Source organism: Microcaecilia unicolor, chromosome 10 (assembly GCF_901765095.1).
Source record: "Microcaecilia unicolor chromosome 10, aMicUni1.1, whole genome shotgun sequence".
NCBI lineage: Eukaryota > Metazoa > Chordata > Amphibia > Gymnophiona > Siphonopidae > Microcaecilia > Microcaecilia unicolor.
The window spans coordinates 203,248,484-203,269,337 of NC_044040.1; the positions used below are offsets into that span (position 1 = coordinate 203,248,484).

Sequence of the window (20,854 nt, forward strand, 5' to 3'; positions counted from 1 at the left end):
AGTCTGCACAGCACTATCCCCACCTCCCAACCACCAGCCCTGCCTCCCACCACCGGCTAAGCTTCTGGGGATTATCTCCGCCAGTGGGTGTACTCTAAACATATCTCTGTTCTAAGCAGTGCCGTAGCAAGGGCGGCTGACACCCTGGGCGGGTCACCGCTGCGCACCCCCCTCCCCTCGGCGTGCATTCTTACCACTGGCATAGGAAAAGGGGACGGGTGGGAGGGCCGCTCCGCCCCGAGTGCATGTCGCGGGTAGGTGCGTTGGCTCCGCTGGGTCCCTGCTCTCTGTGCCCTGGAACAGGAAGTAACCTGTTCTGGGGCAGAAAGAGCAGGGAACCAGCGGAGCCAACACCCCCCCAGCGGCGTGCACCCGGGGCGGACCACCCCACCGCCCCCCCTTCCTACGCCACTGGTTCTAAGAGACCAGTCTTAAAACTGATCTAATTGATAAGGCTTTTTTTAGTTACAGTACTAGGATTGCTGGACCCTTGTGAAGGTCAGAAGTTTAGGAAATGCAAGTGAGTAGTGGTAGCTTAATTTCCCTCTGATTCCTTAGTAGACTGACTGGAGATCTTCTTCATAGGATCATTACATGAATCATAGCAGTATGGTAAGTGAGAGCAGTTGAATGTATGATATTGTACTTACTAAGTATTGAAAGTTTTGATGTAAGTGCGATCTAATTTGTGTATGCAGTCCACTCTTGTAAAGGATTTGCCGATTAAAAATGAAGGCAGAGCCCTATGCGCTTCCTGAGTAACATACATTTCCACTTGTAAATGAATGCTTCCTCGTTGTCCTGTTTTGTTTTATAGGTGGTGCCCTTGCTGAAGGATTTAAAACAAGATTACAAGAATTTCAGAAATTTGAGCAACTATTTGAGGTAGATCTGTCTTTTTTTTTTTTTTTTTTATAGATTAATGGAAAACATCTTTTATTGATTGATATTTCAGTATAAAGCTGGCATGAGATTTCCCTTCAGTAAGACTGACATCTGCACTAATCTGGGTGTATCCACAGCAATGACGCTGATCTTAGGGCCTCAAACCCCTGTTGAAAAATACTAAAATATGAAAGAGATTTATCTTTCTTACAAAGAAAATAAAATTCACAAGTGATGGGCACTAAATAAAGTGCCTGTCTGACTTGTTCTCTGAGGGATTGTATTTGTGAGTTCCTGTGTATTGGGTTATAGAAGACTTAAACAGAATTTTACTCTGTAATTAATTTGTGCTAAGAATCTTATAGCAGCCAGCTTAATGGGATGTAGCTTTTCCCAGGCCTCCTTATGCTTCCTCCCCATCTTTGTCTTGGTTGATCATTGTAGCCACCACAGACACTGAGCCCTCTATCCTTGAGATCTGTAAGGGAAGTCCTCAAGACTAACCCTCAGCACTACTGTTTAGCCATTTGGGGTCAGTGAGGGAGCAGCAGCCATGGTCCCTCACCCTTGAAGCACCGGCATGCCATCTCTGTGAGTTCCATGAGACAGGGAATGTGCAGTAGTCTGTCATGCAGCCACACTGCATCCTGACCTATGGGGGAGGGACAAAGGCGAGTAATAAGTCAGAAAAACTACATTTTATTATGTAAGGATGAAAGTTCTTATTTTGAAGAATTGTCAGATATGTAACATTGGAAAGATTAGGCAGAAGCAGTAAAGTTTCAGGTTTGGGGTTAATCCAGTAGAACCTGAAAATACTGTCTTTAAGTAGAGATTTGTAGAATTCTTACTGTACTACTTTCCCAGCCCTCTGGCACTAGCATAGTCCAAAAGGAGAATTATTAAAGATGCAAAAGCTGTAAGATTTTTATTAAATTCATATTTATATACATTTTCAACAGTAGACATATAATGAGACATGAGTGAAATTGATAAATTTCTCAGGTGAGGACTGAAAATCAAGAGCAAATGAACGTAATTAATACAGAAGTCATTTCATCATTTGGTCACTTTTCCAAATGGAACAGTACCGAGAAAGCAAACCCCACTTCACATTGGTCACAGAGCAACCCTTGATATCTCGGGGCCAAGTTCAGTCCATCATCCACTTACTACAGTTACTTTGAACTTCATCTGTGGCCATAGCAGATAATCCCACTAAATTGTTTGGCATGAGAAGCGGCAGGCTGATACTGTATTAAAGCAGCCACCATCTCCCTAGCAAATTTCAAATCTGTTCGAGTAGGCTTTGAGCCATCTGAAATGTTCTGGGTTTGTTTGTTTTTTTTTTTAAACAAAACTGCTTCTTCGTTACTTGCTGTCTTCCTGGTCATCATCACTCTTTGGAAGTGGTGATGACCAGGTGATGGTTGGATCCTGCTTGCGATTTGGGAATGGCAAGAGAGAGATCAAATCACCACCCCCTAGCAATTCAGCTCCTTACTGCAACAATAGCTAGTTGTTAACTTGATGCATATGGTGTAGGACTGTATAATTTTATCAGTCTTTTGGATATTTTTCTTACAAATCATTTGCTTGCCTTCTGGTTGAATTGAACAGTGTATGTCTGATCTCTGTTTCCAGCACTTTACTAACCTGTGTGTTTTTCCTAGTGCTCTTCTGCTCTAGACCTTTCCCTAACGTAGCCTTTGGGAGGTGCCTGGTCTCTCCTGCATGCATAGCCGAGCTCTCACAGTGTGCAAGCTTTTCAGAGTCTTTGCCTCTTCATTGCTGAAACCTAGATCTGCTTCATCGAGGAACTCGGGCTTTTAATCCTTCATTTCTTATCTCCCATTTTCTCTTATTGCATTTAAGTTGTAATTTTCATAAATATTGTGAGTGTAAAGGATGCACAGTTGTATTCTACATGTTGCATCATTTTGGGACCCTTGAGTTTGCTATTCTGTAGCATCCAGGACTGGCTCATAGGGCTAAAACTGCTTTGGGATATCAAAGCTCGCTGTCTCACACAGCACGACTGCTGATTCTCAGTTTGGGCCACAGTGCTTCTTAAATTCACGTTTGAATTGGTCTGATTTGTATTTCTATCAATGGTTCAAGGACAAATTGCCGTTCCCTTGAATAGCTTGACAACATGAAGCCTAACAAAAAGCTTCAGGTGTTGGATATTGAGGGCCAGTTGCTAAGATAGGCTTCCCTCCCCCCCCCCCCCCAACACACGCATGTGCACACACATACCCACTCACTCTTGCTCAAGTGCCTTTTTCTGAGAAAATGAAAAATACTGAATGATCTTTCCTTATCTGCTGGGCATGAACTAAACAGATTATTAGCAGGCTTTTATCACGTATATCTCTCTGCCTCTGTTTGCATAAATGTCTCCCTCCAAACATTCATCTGCTCAGACATTAAGACCTCAGAAGTCTGTTGTCAAAAGGCTGAGGTGCCTGTATTGGCTGAGTGCCTAATATGTAGGTGAGGTTAGATTGAAGGAAGAAAGTAAGGTGGTAAGCACTGATTTTTCAGTTGGCCAGTAAAATCTAGATGCTGCTTTAGTGAGTGTAAAAATAGCATGCCACATCCTCCCACCATCCTGCTGAAACTTTAAGAAAAAAAAAACTAGTCTGGTCCTACTTCCTGCATAATTACTAGAGCAATGAAGGATGACAAGGGGAGAGGAGGAAAGATAATCACCCTCCTGGCTTAGGTGTGCGCAGGAATTCGAGGGGAGTGGGAGGTAGGTCAGATGAAACGTGAAGGACTAAAGGAGCATTTTTTTTGTAGTTCAGACGAAAGGGGCATGGGCTGTAATTGTTCTTATTCACTGGTGGATAGGGGTTAGCAAAGAAGTGGCCCAAACTGAAATATTTCATAGTTTGAGTGAAAGGGGGGAGTAGTTGCAGGAAGGCTGCCAGCTTCTGCACTTGCTGTTTTGGTGGAAGAAAGCAGATTTTGGCACAATTTTATTTATTTTAACGTTGTGGTTGGAGGAAATGGGGATTATAGTAGAGGGGCCATGTTGATACCTATTAGGCACTTCCCCTGGACTTTGCACGATTTGCATTTTGGATGGAAGAGAGCAAGACCAAATTATAATTTTAGTTTAGTTTGGTTTATTTTTAAGTTTCAGCAGGAGGGAGAGGGAATTTTAGCTCAGGATGGAGTAAATTTATCAGGGTACTTGTTTTTATGGTGGTTAGAAAAGCAGGTTCAAATCCTGTTTCTCCCCCTGAAACGCTTTGTGACCTTGGATAAGTCACCTTACCCTTCACTTCTTAGGTACAATGGAATTCATTTGGGTAGGAAAATAACCAGTACTTGAATGTATCTGGTCTTGAGCCCAGATTTGAAAAAGGCGAGTAATATATTTAAATCTCAAGCCAAAGCTCTAGCCAGCTAACTTTAGTACCCTAATTCTAGACATCTAAGTTTTATTTAATTAGATTTGAGTGATTTTTTTTTTCTTCCTGAAAATCTAGCTGACTAGAATCGGATGAAAATCAGCTTTACGTGTGCTACCAAAATGTGGTTGTGTTAGCGCACAGGCATTTTTTGAAAATTGGCCTGCCTGTGATGATTAGGCATACCCCACTAATTCATGACTGCACATCTGTCTTGTAACATACCAGTTGCTGGATGTGCAGCAAAATTTGTCAAGAGTTTGTCAAGTGTCATAATTTGAATACTTCTGCTAAGGCCCCTGGAACTGATCTGAGGCACCATTTTGTTTCATATATTCTCTTTTCAAGACCCTACTGACTTGTGCTGGATTTAACCAGTGGCCTAGATATAAACATCCTCGTAATATACTGAACATTCTCCTATTACTGTGTATATAGAATACACGTTTTAAGCAGCCATTCAAAACCATTCTTATGCATGATTTCAATCTTTTTGTTCTCATTCTCCCTATTATGCTGTTTTATTTACAACAGTGCACATTACTGTGGAAAAGAAGGGAACTGACTTGCTGTTATGGATCATGTGATTTTTTTTTTTTCTTTTGTATTGTTTTGTTATACTTTTGTGTTAAGAGCAGCAAGTTATTACCCTGTGCATATATATAGATAAATATGTACATAAAATTGCAAATTCCTGAAAGCTGAACTGGAATTGCAGTAATGTGTTGTGGCTTTGGGCCCTCGCAGGAGTGTATCTCGCAGTCAGCAGTGAAAACAAAGTTTGAGCAGCACACTATCAGAGCTAAACAGATAGTAAATACTGTGAAAAACATTATGGACACCATAAACGTGGCGGCAGCGGACAAAAGGTGAGGCTCCAAATCCTCTTATCTTTTACTGTATGTCCTAAATGCATAGACAGACTATTGGAGAAGGGAAGCAAGTATCTGACTAAGATGTATACATTGGTGATTCATTATAGGGGTGTGCATGCCAAGGAGTTTTGTGGGAGGGGGGTGGGGGGTGTTAAGATCAGTTCGGTCTTCTGGAGCTGAACGTATTTCTGGAGTATTTGCACATCATCTCCACATCCTTTTAATACTTGTTCTTAAAGACAATCAGATGGCAATGTTTATTGTGATCAAAGTTCTGGTATTAATGTTCTGTTAAGAGGCAGCTAAAATTTTGGGACATTTGCTTCTCAATCTGGTAACCTTCCAGCCCGTTATATTCCAGGAAAACACAAAAGCAGTTGGCAGACAAGCAGAGCGGAGTTCTGTAATCTCATGGCTGGTCCCTAGGGACTACAGCTGTTCAAGTCCATCTTCAAGAATCGAGGAACTCCTTAAATAAAAGTGTTTGTCTCAAGCAAGGAGACCAGGAGAGCAGCCAAAGATCGGCTAGTACAGGATACACCAGCTATGGAATGGATTTGGCCTCCTCTTTACACACATGTGATCGTCTCTGGGGAAAAAGTGACTAAAGTAGCTGATCCAAAATGCCAAGAATGGCTTATTTTTCTTGTCAAGGGTCCATAAGCATCTGAAAAAGTTACATGTTTGAACCTTTGCAACTTTTTTCACATAAAAGGATGGGATTTGGACTGTTGTATTACAAATTGTTTGCAGTAATATATCTTTTTTTTTTTGTTTGTTTCTGGTCACATTTTCCTAGAGATGGTCACACATCCTCCCATACAGCTAATAGCCCTCAGACATGTTGGCGCAGTGAGAGCAGTTTGAGATATCAAGTTCTGGTCTCAAACAGTGTTAGCACTGCTGGTAAGTTGGAAATTTTTCAGCCACAGGAGCTCCTTTTGAAATCCCCCAACATATCAAACAAGCGATTTGCAAGTTCAACCTCAGATTTTCAGTGGAATGTTTTTTAAGGTGACGTTTGTAGGGCCACAAAGAAGGTTGGAGAGAGAAAAACTCTGTGCAGTAGCAATTTACAAAAAGTACGGAGCCAACATAAGCCGTGCCTAGGTGATAGCACAGAGGGAATTCAAAGTAGTGGTTTTTTTTTTAACAAAAATAGGGTAGTCTTTGTTGGTGCCATCAGATGACATCACCCACTTGTGTAACACTATATTGATAGAAAAATATCAATGTATCAGCCTAAATAGGTGAAGGTATTTTAAGGGCGAGAGCATATGTGAAGGCGTGGCCTAGTGGTTAGAGCACCGTTCTTGACATCCACAGGTGGCCGGTTCAAATCCCACTGCTGCTCCTTGTGATCTTGGGCAAGTCACTTAAACTCCATTGCCTCAGGTACAAAATTAGATTGTGAGCCCTCCAGGGATAGAGAAATACCCAGAGTACCTGAATGTAACTCACCTTGAGCTACTACTGAAAAAGGTGTTAACCAAATCCAAATAAATAATAATAATATGTAATTTAGTCACACTTTTACCATGTGAGTGATGGTGGTCACCAATATAATCTTGTTATGTTCTATAGATATTTTCATACTGTATATGAAGGGTTTTTTGTGGTATCATAAACCAAGGTTGTTGAACAGTGATGTCTTTTCATGCTACAGCCGGTTTGGAAACAGCTATAGATCATAGCTATCAGTCAGAAAGTGTCTGACTCCACATCGGGTTCATTCACTACACAGAGAAAAAAACAATGTGAATGCAGACATTTACAATGTCACTGTAGGAGCAGCATCTTGTCACTAGCCCATTAAACTAAATTTTCTGGCCAGAAAGAAAGCTTTATGGAGAAGTAAGTTAGACCCTGAGCGGAGGCCCAAAGAAACAAAATTTGAAAACAACTGCACATCCGCTAGAAGGGGTCCAGAATCATGGACAAATAATTCAGCACCTGCACCCAAAATGGTTTAATCACCACACATGTCCACAATATATGTACCAATGTGACTGGTTCTATTTGACAGTGAGGGCACTCAGCTGAACCCGCCATCAGAGCCAAGTATGCCCGATGAGGAGAGATCTAGGAGAGATTGGTAAGTTCGGCTCAGGAAGAGGGACCTTGGGGTGATGATGTCTGAGGATCTGAAGGTGATGAAACAATGTGATGTGGTGGTGGCCATTGCCAGAAGAATGCTAGGCTGCATAGAGAGGGGTATAACAGTAGAAGAAAGGAGGTGTTGATGCCAAATCATTGGTGAGGCTCCACTTGGAGTATTGTGTTCAGTTTTGGAGGCCGTATCTTACTAAGGATGTAAAAAGACTTGAAGTGGTTCAGAGGAAAAACTACAAAAATGGTATGGAATTTGCATTGTAGGAAGTATGAGAAGAGACATACTGACCTGAACATGTATACCTTGGAGGAAAGGAGAAATAGGGATGATACGATACAGATGTTCAAATATTTTAAAGGTATTAATCCGCAAACCAACTTTATTCAGAGACAGGAATGCGCTAGAATGAGAGAACATAAATTGAAGTTGAAATGGACGGAGTCAGGAATAATGTCAGGAGTTATTTTTTCACAGAGAGGGTGGTAGATACCTGGAATGCCCTCCTGCGGGAGATGGTGGATAAAAGTGGTAATGGGATTCAAAAAAGCGCGAGATAAACATAAAGGAATCCTGTTTAGAAGAAATGGATCCAATGAAGCTTAGCGGAGATCAGGAAGCAAAACCGGTAATTGGGAAGCAAAGCCAGTACTGGGCATACTTCTACGGTCTGTGATCTGTTCATGGTTAGTTTCAGAAGTTGGAGGGGAAGGCCAATGCTGGGCAGGCTTCTAAGGTCTGTTTTGTGATTGTGGCTGAATAGATTTGGATGGGATAGAGTGGAGCTGTTTAGGGGCTTCGACGTTAACTTCAGAAATTTTTAGAACAAGGACAGTGCTGGGCAGACTTCTACAGTCTATTCCCTGAAAATGACAACGATAAATAAAGACCGGGTATACTTATGAAGTATTACATACCATATGTAATGAGTTTATCTTGTTGGACAGACTGGATGGACCGTACAGGTCTTTATCTGCTGTCATCTACTATGTTACTGTATACAGGCACAACAAAAACTTACTGTTGTTACTGAAAGGAGGCTGAGCACATGAGATGCTCAGATGCTTCAAATGTTTCATTAGCAACCGGAGGCTATTCCTGGTGACATGCTCAGCTCACAGTTCAGAACTGTTGCACTGCAGAAAAGTTCTCAGTTTATTGGGTGAAGCAGGTTTCTACAAAGTAGTTGCACCATGTCTACCATACCATATAAAGACCAGCTTACTGGAATTCATTTTCTAGCTAATGACCTATCAAGTCTGGGATGACAGTGCAAACAGAATTAAATGAGTACTGTGTGCCTTCTAATGGTGATTCTTTCTATTAGGGCATGCTCAGCTATTTAAATGTTTGGCTGTAAAAGGGACAGAAAAGCTTGAATAATTTCTTACTTTCCCCATTGTCCCTCCTACTTGAGGGTTTATTGTGTCCCTTTAAGGAAAGGCATGAAGCAGCCTCTGCCTAGAGTGTCCTTTTTTCACTGACAGTGGGAAAAGAGCTCCCTCTAGTGGGCATTTGTACTGCAAACTGAATAAAAATAAATTCATCCCGCTGTTTGTTCTAAGCATACAAAAGCCATGCTTCAGAGTACTTTGAACAGGACAGCTCTCCTTGCAAGTGAGTAGACTGGAAATTGACAGCTCTCTCTTTATCACTGCCTAGGGTTCATGCAATGGAAGAGAGAGAAGATCAGATAGACAGACTAGATTTTGTTCAAAATCAATTGGCTTTGTTAACAGAAGATATAAAGAAAAGAATTAAAGAGGTTTCAGAAGAAGTAGCATCAAAGGTATGTTTACAATCCTTGTGTCCGGCCCTTAATATGATATTTACACTTTCTGGGGATCATTTTCAACATTTAGTATTTGAACAGGAAGATGCCTCTATTGTAATAACCAAAACATTTATCCAGTTCATCTGAACATAAGATCAGTGATAAGCATTTGTTCTTTTACATTGAGTTACTCTGTCTGCTGAATGTAATCCTAGAGCAGAGAAGCTTGGCTAATGGCTCGGAGAAGAGAGACACTGGTTTTCATAGACCGGTGACTTCCCGTGAACAGTAATTATAATTGTGTGCAAATGTTTAGGCACCCCTGGTCAAACTATGTTTCATCAAATCTCTAAGTGAACAAACTGACACAGCCTCTGAATGGTACAAAGTTAAACACAATTAGAAATTTAAAAGGGGAAGTTTTCGATCTAAAGAAAGGAGAAGTGCTAAGCGAACAAAAGAATAAAGCACACTCCAAATAGTAGCCAAAAGATCATTTGAACATCTGTCGTATACTTTTAAAATAGCGCTGCATTTTGATCAAAATTTGTAATCACGTTTAAAGTTGGACCATAGCCTGCTGTTCATTGGGGGGGGGGGGCACATTTCCTCTCCCCCTCCCCACTAGATATCTTTTGCTGGTGGGGATGCCGAAGCCAGTCGAGAAATCCATGGCCAAAGTGTCCCCTTTCCTCAGCCAAAGGAATGTTTTCACATTCATTGAAAAGTTTTCATTGCTGGGGGTAAGACATAGCAGGAGATAAGTGGGGGGGTTTTTAAGTGAAATTATTTCAAAATCTTCTAAATGAAGTCCTCCTACATGGTTCCATGTTTTGCCCAATGGGGGCTTCATCAGAGAGGAGAGAGAAATTCTCGCTGATGAAGCCCTGCTGGGCAAAACACGGCACATCAGAAACAATTAGATTTATTGAAATGTACATTTTGACTCGGGAGTGCTTAAACCTTGGTACACACCTGCATTTCTGTGCCAGTTATTAAGAGAAGGCATCCTCGGGCACTGTGTTTAGATTTTGTTGACAGTGCCTGAAAGCAGTCTTTCTAGCTGAGGGAAATATTCTCATTAACACATCATAAGATGTGACCAGTGGTCCACTGAGCACAACATCCTGTCTCTGAGTGGTGAATTAGACCCACTTGGAAGTGCCCGGCATTTGCTAAGATGGAGATCCATTCCCTTTTATTTACTCCCAGGTGACAGTCCCCCCAGTCTGCCTGGCTGCGAACCGGTAATGGACATGTAATCCAGAATCTTATGTAAACAACCTCCACATCCTTCTGTGCTATTACTTCTGACCATATCCCTGCTAACAAGTTCCACAATTTAGTTGTGCTTTGATTGAACAACGTTTCTTAAGTTGGTTTAAATCTACTATGAGTTACTTTCATGGGATAAATAGCTGCTCCTACCCCACTCTCTTGATATCTCGGTCGTCTTCTCTTTAAGCTGAAGGGTATTAAGCTCATAAACCTCCCTTCTTAAGGCTGCTGCTTGCATCTTCTTTATCGTTTTTGTTGCTTTTAATGTAGTTTTATTTTTCTCCTAGTTTACATGTAATCATCTTGTTCATTCTTAATTTTAGGCAGAATGTAATTGGACCTTATGGTGTTTAATAGTTTTAAGTTGCAGTGCAGTATGTTTTTTGCAGCCTAGCAGCTTCCTCAGGCCAGGGCCGCTGAGAGGGGGGGCAGGGGGGACAAAATTCCCCGGGCCTCCAAGGGGGCCCCGGCGCCGACAGTCTGCAAAGGGCCAGGCCCCCTGCATTGAAATCACAGCGCCTCTCACCTCCGTGTGAAAGCGCTGCAGGCAGCAGCAGATCACCTCCCTTCTGGCCTCCTTCCCTCCCTGTGTCCCGCCCGGTGGTGGACGGAAGGGGGGGGGTGGCCTCAGGAGGGAGTGGCGGCGGTGACCTCAGGGGGGCGGAGGGGGGCCCTTTCCAGTCTCTCAGTGGCCCTGCCTCAGGCATCTTTGTTAACAGTAATACTAAGATTACTCATTGTCTGCTTTTATAAGTCTCTATAGTTGGCAGGTCATATGCTAGGAATTTATTAAATCCAGATGTTCTAAGCAGATTCATGCTATTTATTTTTTTTTTAATTCTGTTTTTTAAAATCAGGTTTCTAGTGCTATGACTGATGAAATTTGTCGGCTTTCTGTACTGGTTGATGAATTTACTTCAGATTTTCACCCAGCTTCTGAAGTACTAAAAGTTTATAAAAATGTAAGTTAGCTGACTACATTCTTTGGTTCATATCTCTGTATTTTGCTATCTAAGACTTAGAGCCCTGTTTACTAAGGCGTGCTAGTGTTTTTAACACGCCTACAATTAGTGTGTGCGCTAACCGTGTAGGCACGCACACGGTTAACGTGTGTTAAAGACGCTAATGTGCCTATAACGTGGCTTAGTAAACAGGACCCTTAGGGTTTTGACTTCAGATTTTGCCTTTGTGAACACAAAGCAGACCCGTTAAAATATAGATAATTGTTTTCATTGAAATTACCAAATCTTTGTGTTCTTACTCCACTGAAATATTTTAAGGATTCTAAAGCCAAAACAAGTTGGAATTGTTTTGTTTTGCAGTCACCAAATGATTTCCAAATTGCTTTTTCATTACATGTAGAAGAAAATACTTAATAGTTAATCTGATAAACTGCGTCAGTTCAGTACCTCAAACTGTAGACGTAAGCAGAAATCCATCTTAACCCACGTGAGGGGATTCATCAGGGTAAATGAATTGTAAAAACAGCCGTGTTTTAAATAGTGTTCTTTGGGCTACAGGACCCGTTTGTGTAGTATGTCTTTTTGATATTTCTGATGTCATTTTTAAAGGAACTGAATGTGCACATAGAGGAAGGCATGGGAAGAAACTTGGCTGATCGCTGTAACAATGCAGTCAACGCATCCATGCAGCAAGCACAGGAGGAAATGATTGGTATTTTCTAGTGTTTTCTTTATTCCGTACCCCATATGACTGACTGTATTAAAAGCAACTTCTTTACCATCAGGACCACAGCCCCCATACTATTAGTTATCTTTCCTCTCCCAAGCACCCACAGGTATCGTCCCAATGATGCGTAGAGACCATGTCATTGGGGGCTCTATTTCTGGCAAAGGGGAGGGGAGGATCCTGCAAAAGTAGGAACCAAAATGCCAAATGTTGGAATGGGGGCAGGGAAGGGCAAATGTCAAATTCACTGCTTGCCATGATGTTGCAGCCCTCTTCACAGCCACTGGCTGTAGATTTCTCCATTTGTCCTGAAGTGTGTTGCTTCCCCGTCTCCTGCAACGACAGGCTGGAAGGTGCCCCTACATTCCAGTATTGTGTTTGCATATTGCAGGAAAGTGCTGACAGCAGTAGGTTATTACAGTTTCTGTTGCTCTATAAAGTGACAAGGCCACCTTCTCTGTTTTTCCAAAGAACATATCTCAGGGAGTCCCCAATAAGCTCCCTGGGCTTGTGCTATGTCTGAATGAGCTGGAGCTGCTGTGTTAACACGCGTTTGAAACTATAAAGGACAAAATCCCAGTACACTGGATAGTATACTATAAATACAAAGAAAAAGCCTAGTGAAGATATGCCAAAGCTGTACATACAAACGTAGCATATAATTATTAGTATCTATAAGAACCCTCGGCAATATTAATCACCCATGGTAAACCCCATGTTTTTTTTTTTTTTTTTTATAGTGGCAACATTGGGTGTATATCCATTTCGTTTATTGAGTTCTCAGTGATGTGCACCACTTTGTGCTCGATATACCATATAAATAAAAATGGTCATTTCTATGGTTGCTGTGAATTTTCAGAAGAAAAACTTTCCAGTGGCCAAGCAAGCTGATACTTCAGGTTACCACCTGCCACGAAAGCCCACTCAAGCTCTGACCTTGTTGGTTATACGATCATGTTATGATCACTGTCCAAAGCAGAATTAAGCTTCTTGTTTAATTTTTTTTAAAAAGCACCAATTAGTTGTATATGCTAAAAACTGCTTTCTCTTCCTCACTCTGTAGCTGTTCTTCTTCAACCTTCCATTGTCAAGTAATTCCCGGAAACCTCAGTTGCTCCAGGGCTGGAGAAGTTCTACCCTTGAGCTCTACCCTCTGTGCCATTTGTTGGCTGGTGAGGACCATTACAATAACAGCAGTAATTGGAACAGAGAATAAGATGTGCAGATAAGGCCCATGGAGCTTTCCAGTCTGGCCAAATTGTTTCCTTTGCCATGCCAAAGACCCCCCCCCCCCCCCCAATAGATCTCTGGCTTTTTCATCACTCCTTTTGCAGCTAAGAATTCATTCAAGCCTCCCTGCGGCCTTGTGTACAGCGCTGTGACCCGAATCACAAGGCCATTTCCCCTATGATACTTGAAGTAACAAAGGGGCCTATTTACTAAAGGTTTTCTTCTGTTTTGTGACTGTGGGAAAAATGCTTAGTAAGTGGGGCTTAAAGTCCTTGTCTATTCAGGATGGTTAAATTAAGCTAGTATGGATTGCTCTATTTTTTTAATGCTAGTATAAATAATAATTAGATTTTTTTTAAATTCTATAATTAGTATAGTGTCAGGAAGAGTGCTGTTGGATTTCTGTTGGTGCATCTGTACTGGTCACAATCAGATGAAGTGCATAACACAAAAGCACACTATATTTTTATCACTCGATTTATGAAAATCTATAAATGCTGTATACCTTAAAGACAACACTTTGCTGGGAAAAAGCTTCCAGCTAACTTGAATCAATCATAAAATCCTTTAAAATATTCCCTTAGAACTGCCTGAGAATAGCCGTGTTATCAAAAAGGGTCCCTTTCCTTAAGTTCTACTAGCAGTTGAATATGGAGAAATAAACAATTCTGCAACCCTCAGTTTCTGGTAGGCTGGTACAGCTGGAATTCCCTGTAGCACATCATATCAAAGCAGGAAAAGAGGGACTTCAGCTAATCCTCTGCATAATATTAACATTGCTGACAGTGTACTTTGCAGATTCTATCCAGAGTTACATATTTTTCACAGTTTAGTGGTAAATTTGTTCCTAGAAACTTCAGAGACCATGTGGGTATTAAATTGCTCTTGACAACGTTCACAACCAATCGTAGTGACTCCAGTAATTGGGTCACTATGGATGTAGAATTGTGACTCACCTGTTCTAATTTGACCCTAATTAGTCAATCATGTGAAGGTAGAAAAATGTTAAGACCGACATCCGATTTTCAGCCTAGTTCTAACATCACATTAGCCAGCCTTCTGCACTGTCTGTTGCACACAGCCTTAAGGGGACAAAGGCCTGCAGCACTCTGTCTCCATCTACTGGTAGGGGGATATAATACAATCCTCTGGGTTTATTGATACAGGAAGAATATTGATAATTCTGTAATTTTAAGAATTATACATGGACTGAACTTCCTTGTATACAAATGGGGGAAGGGGGGTTATTTAAGTGTGGTGAAGGCTAGTGTATTGCTGAGCTTTAACTGTGCCTTTACCCTAGGAAAAGGTGAAATATCAAATAAATATAAATAATTACATTCTGGTATTTTCCAGATATTTAACAAGATACAATTTTTTAATTCCCAGGAAATCTGAAGCCTTTGCTGCCCTCTGGTGTTCAGTGTAACCTTTACACACTAATCCCATGCCGGAAGTTTGATCTCAGCTATGATTTAAATTGTGACAAGTTGTGCTCAGATTTTCAAGAGGATGTTGAGTTTCATTTTTCACTGGGATGGACTTCTCTCGTTAATCGATTACTGGTACCCGACAGTACTCGCAAGTTACTGCTAGGATTTGCAGAACCAGTCTTCCAGGTATGCTGCTGAGAAATGTACAGACACCTTCCCTACGTTCAGCTCTCACACTGTGTTTTCATCAGGATAAAGGACAACACAGAGTTTATTCCAAAAATGTTCACTGCATTTCACATAAATCAGAAGTTGGTCTTTATTTATTTAAATTTAGTGAATGCTGTGACCTTAAAACAAACATGTATTATATTAAACACAATACAAATATAACAATACATGAACAACTCTACCCATTCCTCCCAACTTAAACTGCTTTAATCACAGCCCTTAGTTTCAGCCTTTCCTTTCCAGCCTACAACACCTTGTCATAAACTCATTCCTGTCTCTCTCAGTACAGATAAAGTCCTCTTTCAGCTCTAAACCATCCTTACCATCCTTAACAGAAGAGAAGCTACATGTGTTTGGTGTTAAAAGAGCACTGAAAATAACTGAGTTAAACGCCATCTTTTTGACTGACTGTTAAGCTATTTGTGGTTTTTGTAGGGGCCAAGAATGGCTCTCCAGTGTATTAGCCCAGCTATATCCAGATGGATAAAAGAAAGTGTATGTGGATGCTGGAGGCTTTGCCTCTCTCCTAAAGGTCTTTCAGCCTTTTAGATTGAAATGTGTAAAGCAGCCACATTATTGTCTGCCTATGGGCATCAATAAGGGAGAAATTACCCAATACATTAAACAAAACTACCATATATACTCAAATATAAACCCGAGGTAACATTTTTCCCCAAAAGATAGGGGGAGAAATGCTAACTCAAATAGAAAGTGAGGGTTTATAGTCAAACATTCCTCCCCTTCCTTCCCTCCTCAGGTGTTGTGTCCCTCCACTGCTATTCCATCCAAACCAAAAGAGCTCCCACTTCCCTCCCTCCTCCCATGAACTGAGGAAACCCTCGCCTTTTGGGCCTAGCATATAGTCCTGGTGGGCTAATGGAGAGTTGGGGGCGGGAGCAATCCCCACTCTCTCCTGCCCAAGCTGTCTTCCTCAGTCTGTGAGAGAAGGGAAAAGAGGGGAGGACCTCCCAGACAGCATGGGGGAGGGGGACAAAGGGAGGAATGCTGGACCTCATGGGAGAAGGCTCAAATGTAAGCCGCATTGAGCCTGCCAAGAGTGGGAAAGCGTGGGGTACAAACGTAACAAAAAAAAAAAAATTTATATATATATATATCGAGATGCAATTTTTGATGTGTGTTTTTATTTTTAAGCCAAAAAAAAAAATCTCAGTTTATATTTGGGTATATACGGTAGTCCTATTATCTTATTTTTAGGTTCTCGGCATTTTATTGTGAATGGGTCCAGTAGCTGAGTCAGGCTGATGCAGTAAAGGGCACTATATTTCATGCACAAGTTACCTCAGCTTTTGTGCATAATTTTGCCTGCTCCCTATGAAGAAATTAATTTTGCATATATGCTAAATGTGCAAAGACATGATAGAGGTATATAAAATAATGAGTGGAGTGGAACAGGTGGATGTGAAGCATCTGTTCATGCTTTCCAAAAATACTAGGACTAGGGGGCATGCGATGAAACTACAGTGTAGTAAATTTAGAACAAATCGGAGAAAATGTTTCTTCACCCAACGCATAATTAAACTCTGGAATGCATTGCTGGAGAACGTGGTGAAGGCGGTTAGCTTAGCAGAGTTTAAAAAGGGGTTAGACGGTTTCCTAAAGGACAAGTCCATAAAACACTACTGAATGGACTTGGGAGAAATCCACAATTCCAGAAATAACATGTATAGAATGTTTGTACATTTGGGAAGCTCGCCAGGTGCCCTTGGCTTGGAATGGCCGCTGTTGTGGACAGGATGCTGGGCTCGATGGACCCTTGGTCTTTTCCCAGTGTGGCATTACTTATGTACTTATAAAGCCTCAGATGGCCTTTTAGCGCATAATGTATTTAAATCCATGCTAATGAAACTATTAGCTATTTTGTACAGAAGACAAGAAGGCTGAGCACAACGCTGGGGCTGTGGAGATGTAAAAGATTAGCTCGTTCTTCTGTGATGGCTTCAAGCATAAGCACCCACAACTTTTTTCTGGCTTCCTTGAATAGCATGGGTAAAAAAAAAAAGAGGTGTGCTGGACCCTTTGACAAATGGGTATTAGTACTTGGATTACATGGATATACATCTGCACATATGCAGAAATGCTGTTCTGACCATGAATATTGGTATTTTATGCACAGAATGTCATTCCAAACTGCAGAAACTAGTGGTATTTTGAATTTCCTTGTTGGAAGGACAAGGTCTAATACACTAATTACTTATAATTCCAGCAGTATTTACTATAGAAACCATCAGAGAAATATCAAATGTACACTAAACTCCTCATAAATCTTCTTCCTTCCTTCCTTCTTTTTTTTCTTTTATGAACTTTTAGTTCCTGATTTTACTTATATCATTTAAGATGTCAAAAAAGAGCACCAAGCTTAGAACCCGGATTCTGGTGTAGTTCATAATCAGCAAGCACAATCTTCTATGAGAACCCCTTCCTGATGCAGTGGAACGAAATGTGTTCATCTCGGGGATGGGGGGGGGGGGGGGAGGGTTCCTATACATGCCGTGCTCTTAAGGCGAATCCAATTTCTAAGCTCAATGCTCTTTAGTAAAATCGGAACTAAAAGTTCATAAAAGAAGGAAAAAGACCTATGAGGAGTTTAGTATACATTTGGTATTCCACTGAATATACTGAAATCGGCTTCTGACGGTCCACTTTCTATAGTAAATACTGCTGGAATTATATGTAATCAGAATAAAGATAATGCATGACCTAACAATCTTACGAAAACAACTGAAAACCAACCTATTCAAGAAGGTGTACCGTAACGATCCATCCTAAATACTAGGCAACTAGACAAAACCGAACTCCTTCCACTAGACTGATAACCTTCGCTGCTACTAATGAAAGTTACGCAGTTAGCACTACCACTTTTTCTTATGCCGGAAATGAACTTTCTATAGTTGATTATCTAACATGTTATAATTCACTCTATTACTCAGGAACTTCAGTGCAATACCTCTTTGTTTTCTATTGTACCATTTATCTGCCTTAATGCAATACCACTTGTAATTCTCTATCCGGAAATGGCGATCGCCATTACGGCATAATGTAAGCCACATTGAGCCTGCAAATTGGTGGCAAATAAAATAAATATCATTCCAGCATACACGCACATGCTGATACGGGGGGGGGGTTGGTGCACAAGACAGTTGCCACTAGTGCAGACGTGTGCACATGCATCCAGTGTGCTCTTCATGTGAGTTCCCCTTTTTTGCATTTGCATGCTGTTTGCTTACAGCATCGGGGAGCAAAATTTGTATTACATTTGTGTTAGGAAACCATGCACCGAGCTTGAGCACATAGTGCCTAGTGCGGGGTAACTGCATTGGTCTTTCAAATGACAGTTCGTTGGAAGAGAAGGCGAGGGACAGGTAAAACAAAAAATGGGAGAGAAAAACATGTATGCATGTATGAGAGAGATACTTCAGCCAGGGTCATCTTGGAAATAAGCAGTGGAGAAGTTTTGGATGTAATAATTGTATTGTTTAAAACTATGAATTTTAAGAAAAGTACAGTGTATGTATGATTAAAGCTTGGGAAGGTGTTACAGCTGAAGCAGAGAAGCCTTATCTAAGAGAGACATCTTTTGCTTGAGACTTTTGTTCTGTTTCCATTTGCTGAATGAGAGGACATCCAGAAAGGTCTGGGTTATTGAAGGTGAAATTCCAAGAAATGCAGTTAGCAAGCAAGAAATTTCCCTTCCATATCAGTGCTTGAAGAATTCTGATTTTAAATCAATTTTTACATTTGAGGAAAGCAACTTTTTTTTTTTTTTTGCATCTCAATCTGCTCAACATTTTCTAAATCATTGATGTTCTAGATTCCTCGCTCTTTGCCCACCACCCCCTCTGCCACCAGTATGCCGACGTTCACGAGGGACGCCCTTTCCCAGCAAGAAATCATGATGTCTACGGTTACTGCTTTGTCTTCACTAACTTCCAGGACGTCAATGAGCGTGCTCGTCGTTGGAGGCGTGGCAAGTACTGTTAGGAGTTTTGTCTTCTGGAAAGCATTATCGAAAGGAGGGTTCAGTAAAGATGTTTCTATAGTGCAGCTTGATGGTGTCCATGTACTCCATAGCTAGTGGTTGAAGCAGGGAAAGGCTTTAGTATGTTTCTCCATAATGAATAGATTAGTCTTAATGTACTCAATACCTGCTTGTGAAAACAACAGATTTTATACCAGTCTGCAAACTTGCAAGCATATGAATGTTTTTCACACATCTTTTACTGTTTTCAAACTTCTGTTTGGATCAGTTGCATATAATATATATGAAAGCGTCATGGCAAGGTTTAAACTTGATGTAGCCTCTTAGCTGTGCAAGCTGAATCCTGGAGCAGAAGCGTTTCACCTGCACGGTGTAAGATTCCAGAAGTCACAAGGATTTTAGTGTCCTGATCGCACAGTTACCATCTAATCTTTTTGCTCACTCTGCGCTTTCTTCCAGATTTGGAAAACTTTAGGCTGGAAACTTATAGCTCTATCCCTGAGCACGTACGGTGTTCTATACCTTTATGAAAGACTGTCCTGGACAACGACGGCAAAGGAACGAACCTTTAAGCAACAGTTTGTCAACTATGCTGCTAATAAATTGCACATGATTGTTAGCTTTACCAGTGCAAACTGCAGCCACCAAGTTCAGCAGTGAGTATATTGCATAGATTCTGGAGTTGGGAATGTGTCATGTAACATTCTAGTACTACCCACCGCTACCCACTCTGTGGTTTCCCTGTGGACACTTGGATGGTCTTGTCTGTTCAGACCCACCTGCATGAGTCCTGCCTGCCATTGCCCTGCAAGCTAGTCCCTGGTGGTTTCTAGGAACACAGGGACTCCACAGAAATTAATCCTAGAGACCAACCCCCCCCCCCCCCCCCCCCCAAATTACTGTGGATCACTGATCAGACATACAGGACAGTTAAAGTTAAGCGTTTATCTTCACCAGCACTATCCATTCAAGGAGTGCTGGTGAATGTATGTATAAATAGTGATGTGCCAGTGATTATTTTTCTAATTTAGGATGAATTGATAATTTCTGGCTCCATTTTCATTCCTTCCCAAAGTCAACCTCTCTTTATCTGGATAACATATAGCTGCTTAGCAAGTTAAACACCCAGGTATATATGGACTAAAAATATATATAGATAAACAAGTTATGCATTACGCATTTGCTGGTAGGCAGTGACCCCATAATTTGCTTTGAATATTGGCATTGGACATTGTGAACATGAAAATAAGATTTAATTTTGCAAATAACAAACAGCAAAAAGAAGCAAGATGCAGACATAGGTCACTGTCTGGAGAGGGGCGGGGGTTTCGGACTAGAACATGGGATAGAGCCACAGCATAGATTTGCTTCCTTTCTACTTCCACTCAATTCTGGAGAGTTCTGCTGGATACTGTATAACCAATGCTAGCCCAGGGCACTGACTTCTGGCCACTCACAATACAGAATGTTGCAACTTCACAAGAGACCAGGAACAGCATTCCAATCCTCACGTTGCGGTCAAGCAACAGGGTAATTACTCTTGGGAAAATTCCGTGTAACGCAAAATTTGCAAATCATACATTAATAAAAAGAAAGGCATGTGAAATTTAGCTGGTCAAATATTTAAGATCTATTTTCTTCCCTCCCTAGGGAAATGGTTGCTACATTTACACGACTGTGTCAGCAAGTTGGTATTACTGAGAAGAATCTAGAACACAGCATTGCTAGGTTGTCTGCAGAAATAGATCAGCTAGAGAAAATACAGAGCAACTCTAAACTGCAGAGGTGAGGATCAGAAAAATGTTCTCATTTACATGTGTGTGATTTTATGGAAGATGTAATTCCCCTGGTTCAGTCAATATGAGCCATAAAGCCCAAGACCATCAATATATATAAATGGCGAGTGTCGTACTCACTCGCAAATGCGCAG

The 20,854-nt window shown here is 41.2% G+C and overlaps 1 protein-coding gene across 2 annotated transcripts in view; it reads left to right on the forward strand.

Moving 5' to 3' along the window:
- MFN1 (mitofusin 1) overlaps window positions 1-20,854 on the forward strand; it is a 45,175-nt gene that overhangs the window by 21,968 nt on the left and 2,353 nt on the right. For both annotated transcript variants that reach the window (XM_030216890.1, XM_030216891.1), the window contains exons 8-16: window positions 818-885; window positions 5,055-5,176; window positions 8,955-9,081; window positions 11,202-11,306; window positions 11,916-12,018; window positions 14,653-14,882; window positions 18,757-18,912; window positions 19,384-19,580; window positions 20,575-20,709. In XM_030216890.1, coding sequence (XP_030072750.1) covers window positions 818-885; window positions 5,055-5,176; window positions 8,955-9,081; window positions 11,202-11,306; window positions 11,916-12,018; window positions 14,653-14,882; window positions 18,757-18,912; window positions 19,384-19,580; window positions 20,575-20,709 — 1,243 coding nt within the window. The remainder of the gene's footprint in view (window positions 1-817; window positions 886-5,054; window positions 5,177-8,954; window positions 9,082-11,201; window positions 11,307-11,915; window positions 12,019-14,652; window positions 14,883-18,756; window positions 18,913-19,383; window positions 19,581-20,574; window positions 20,710-20,854) is intronic.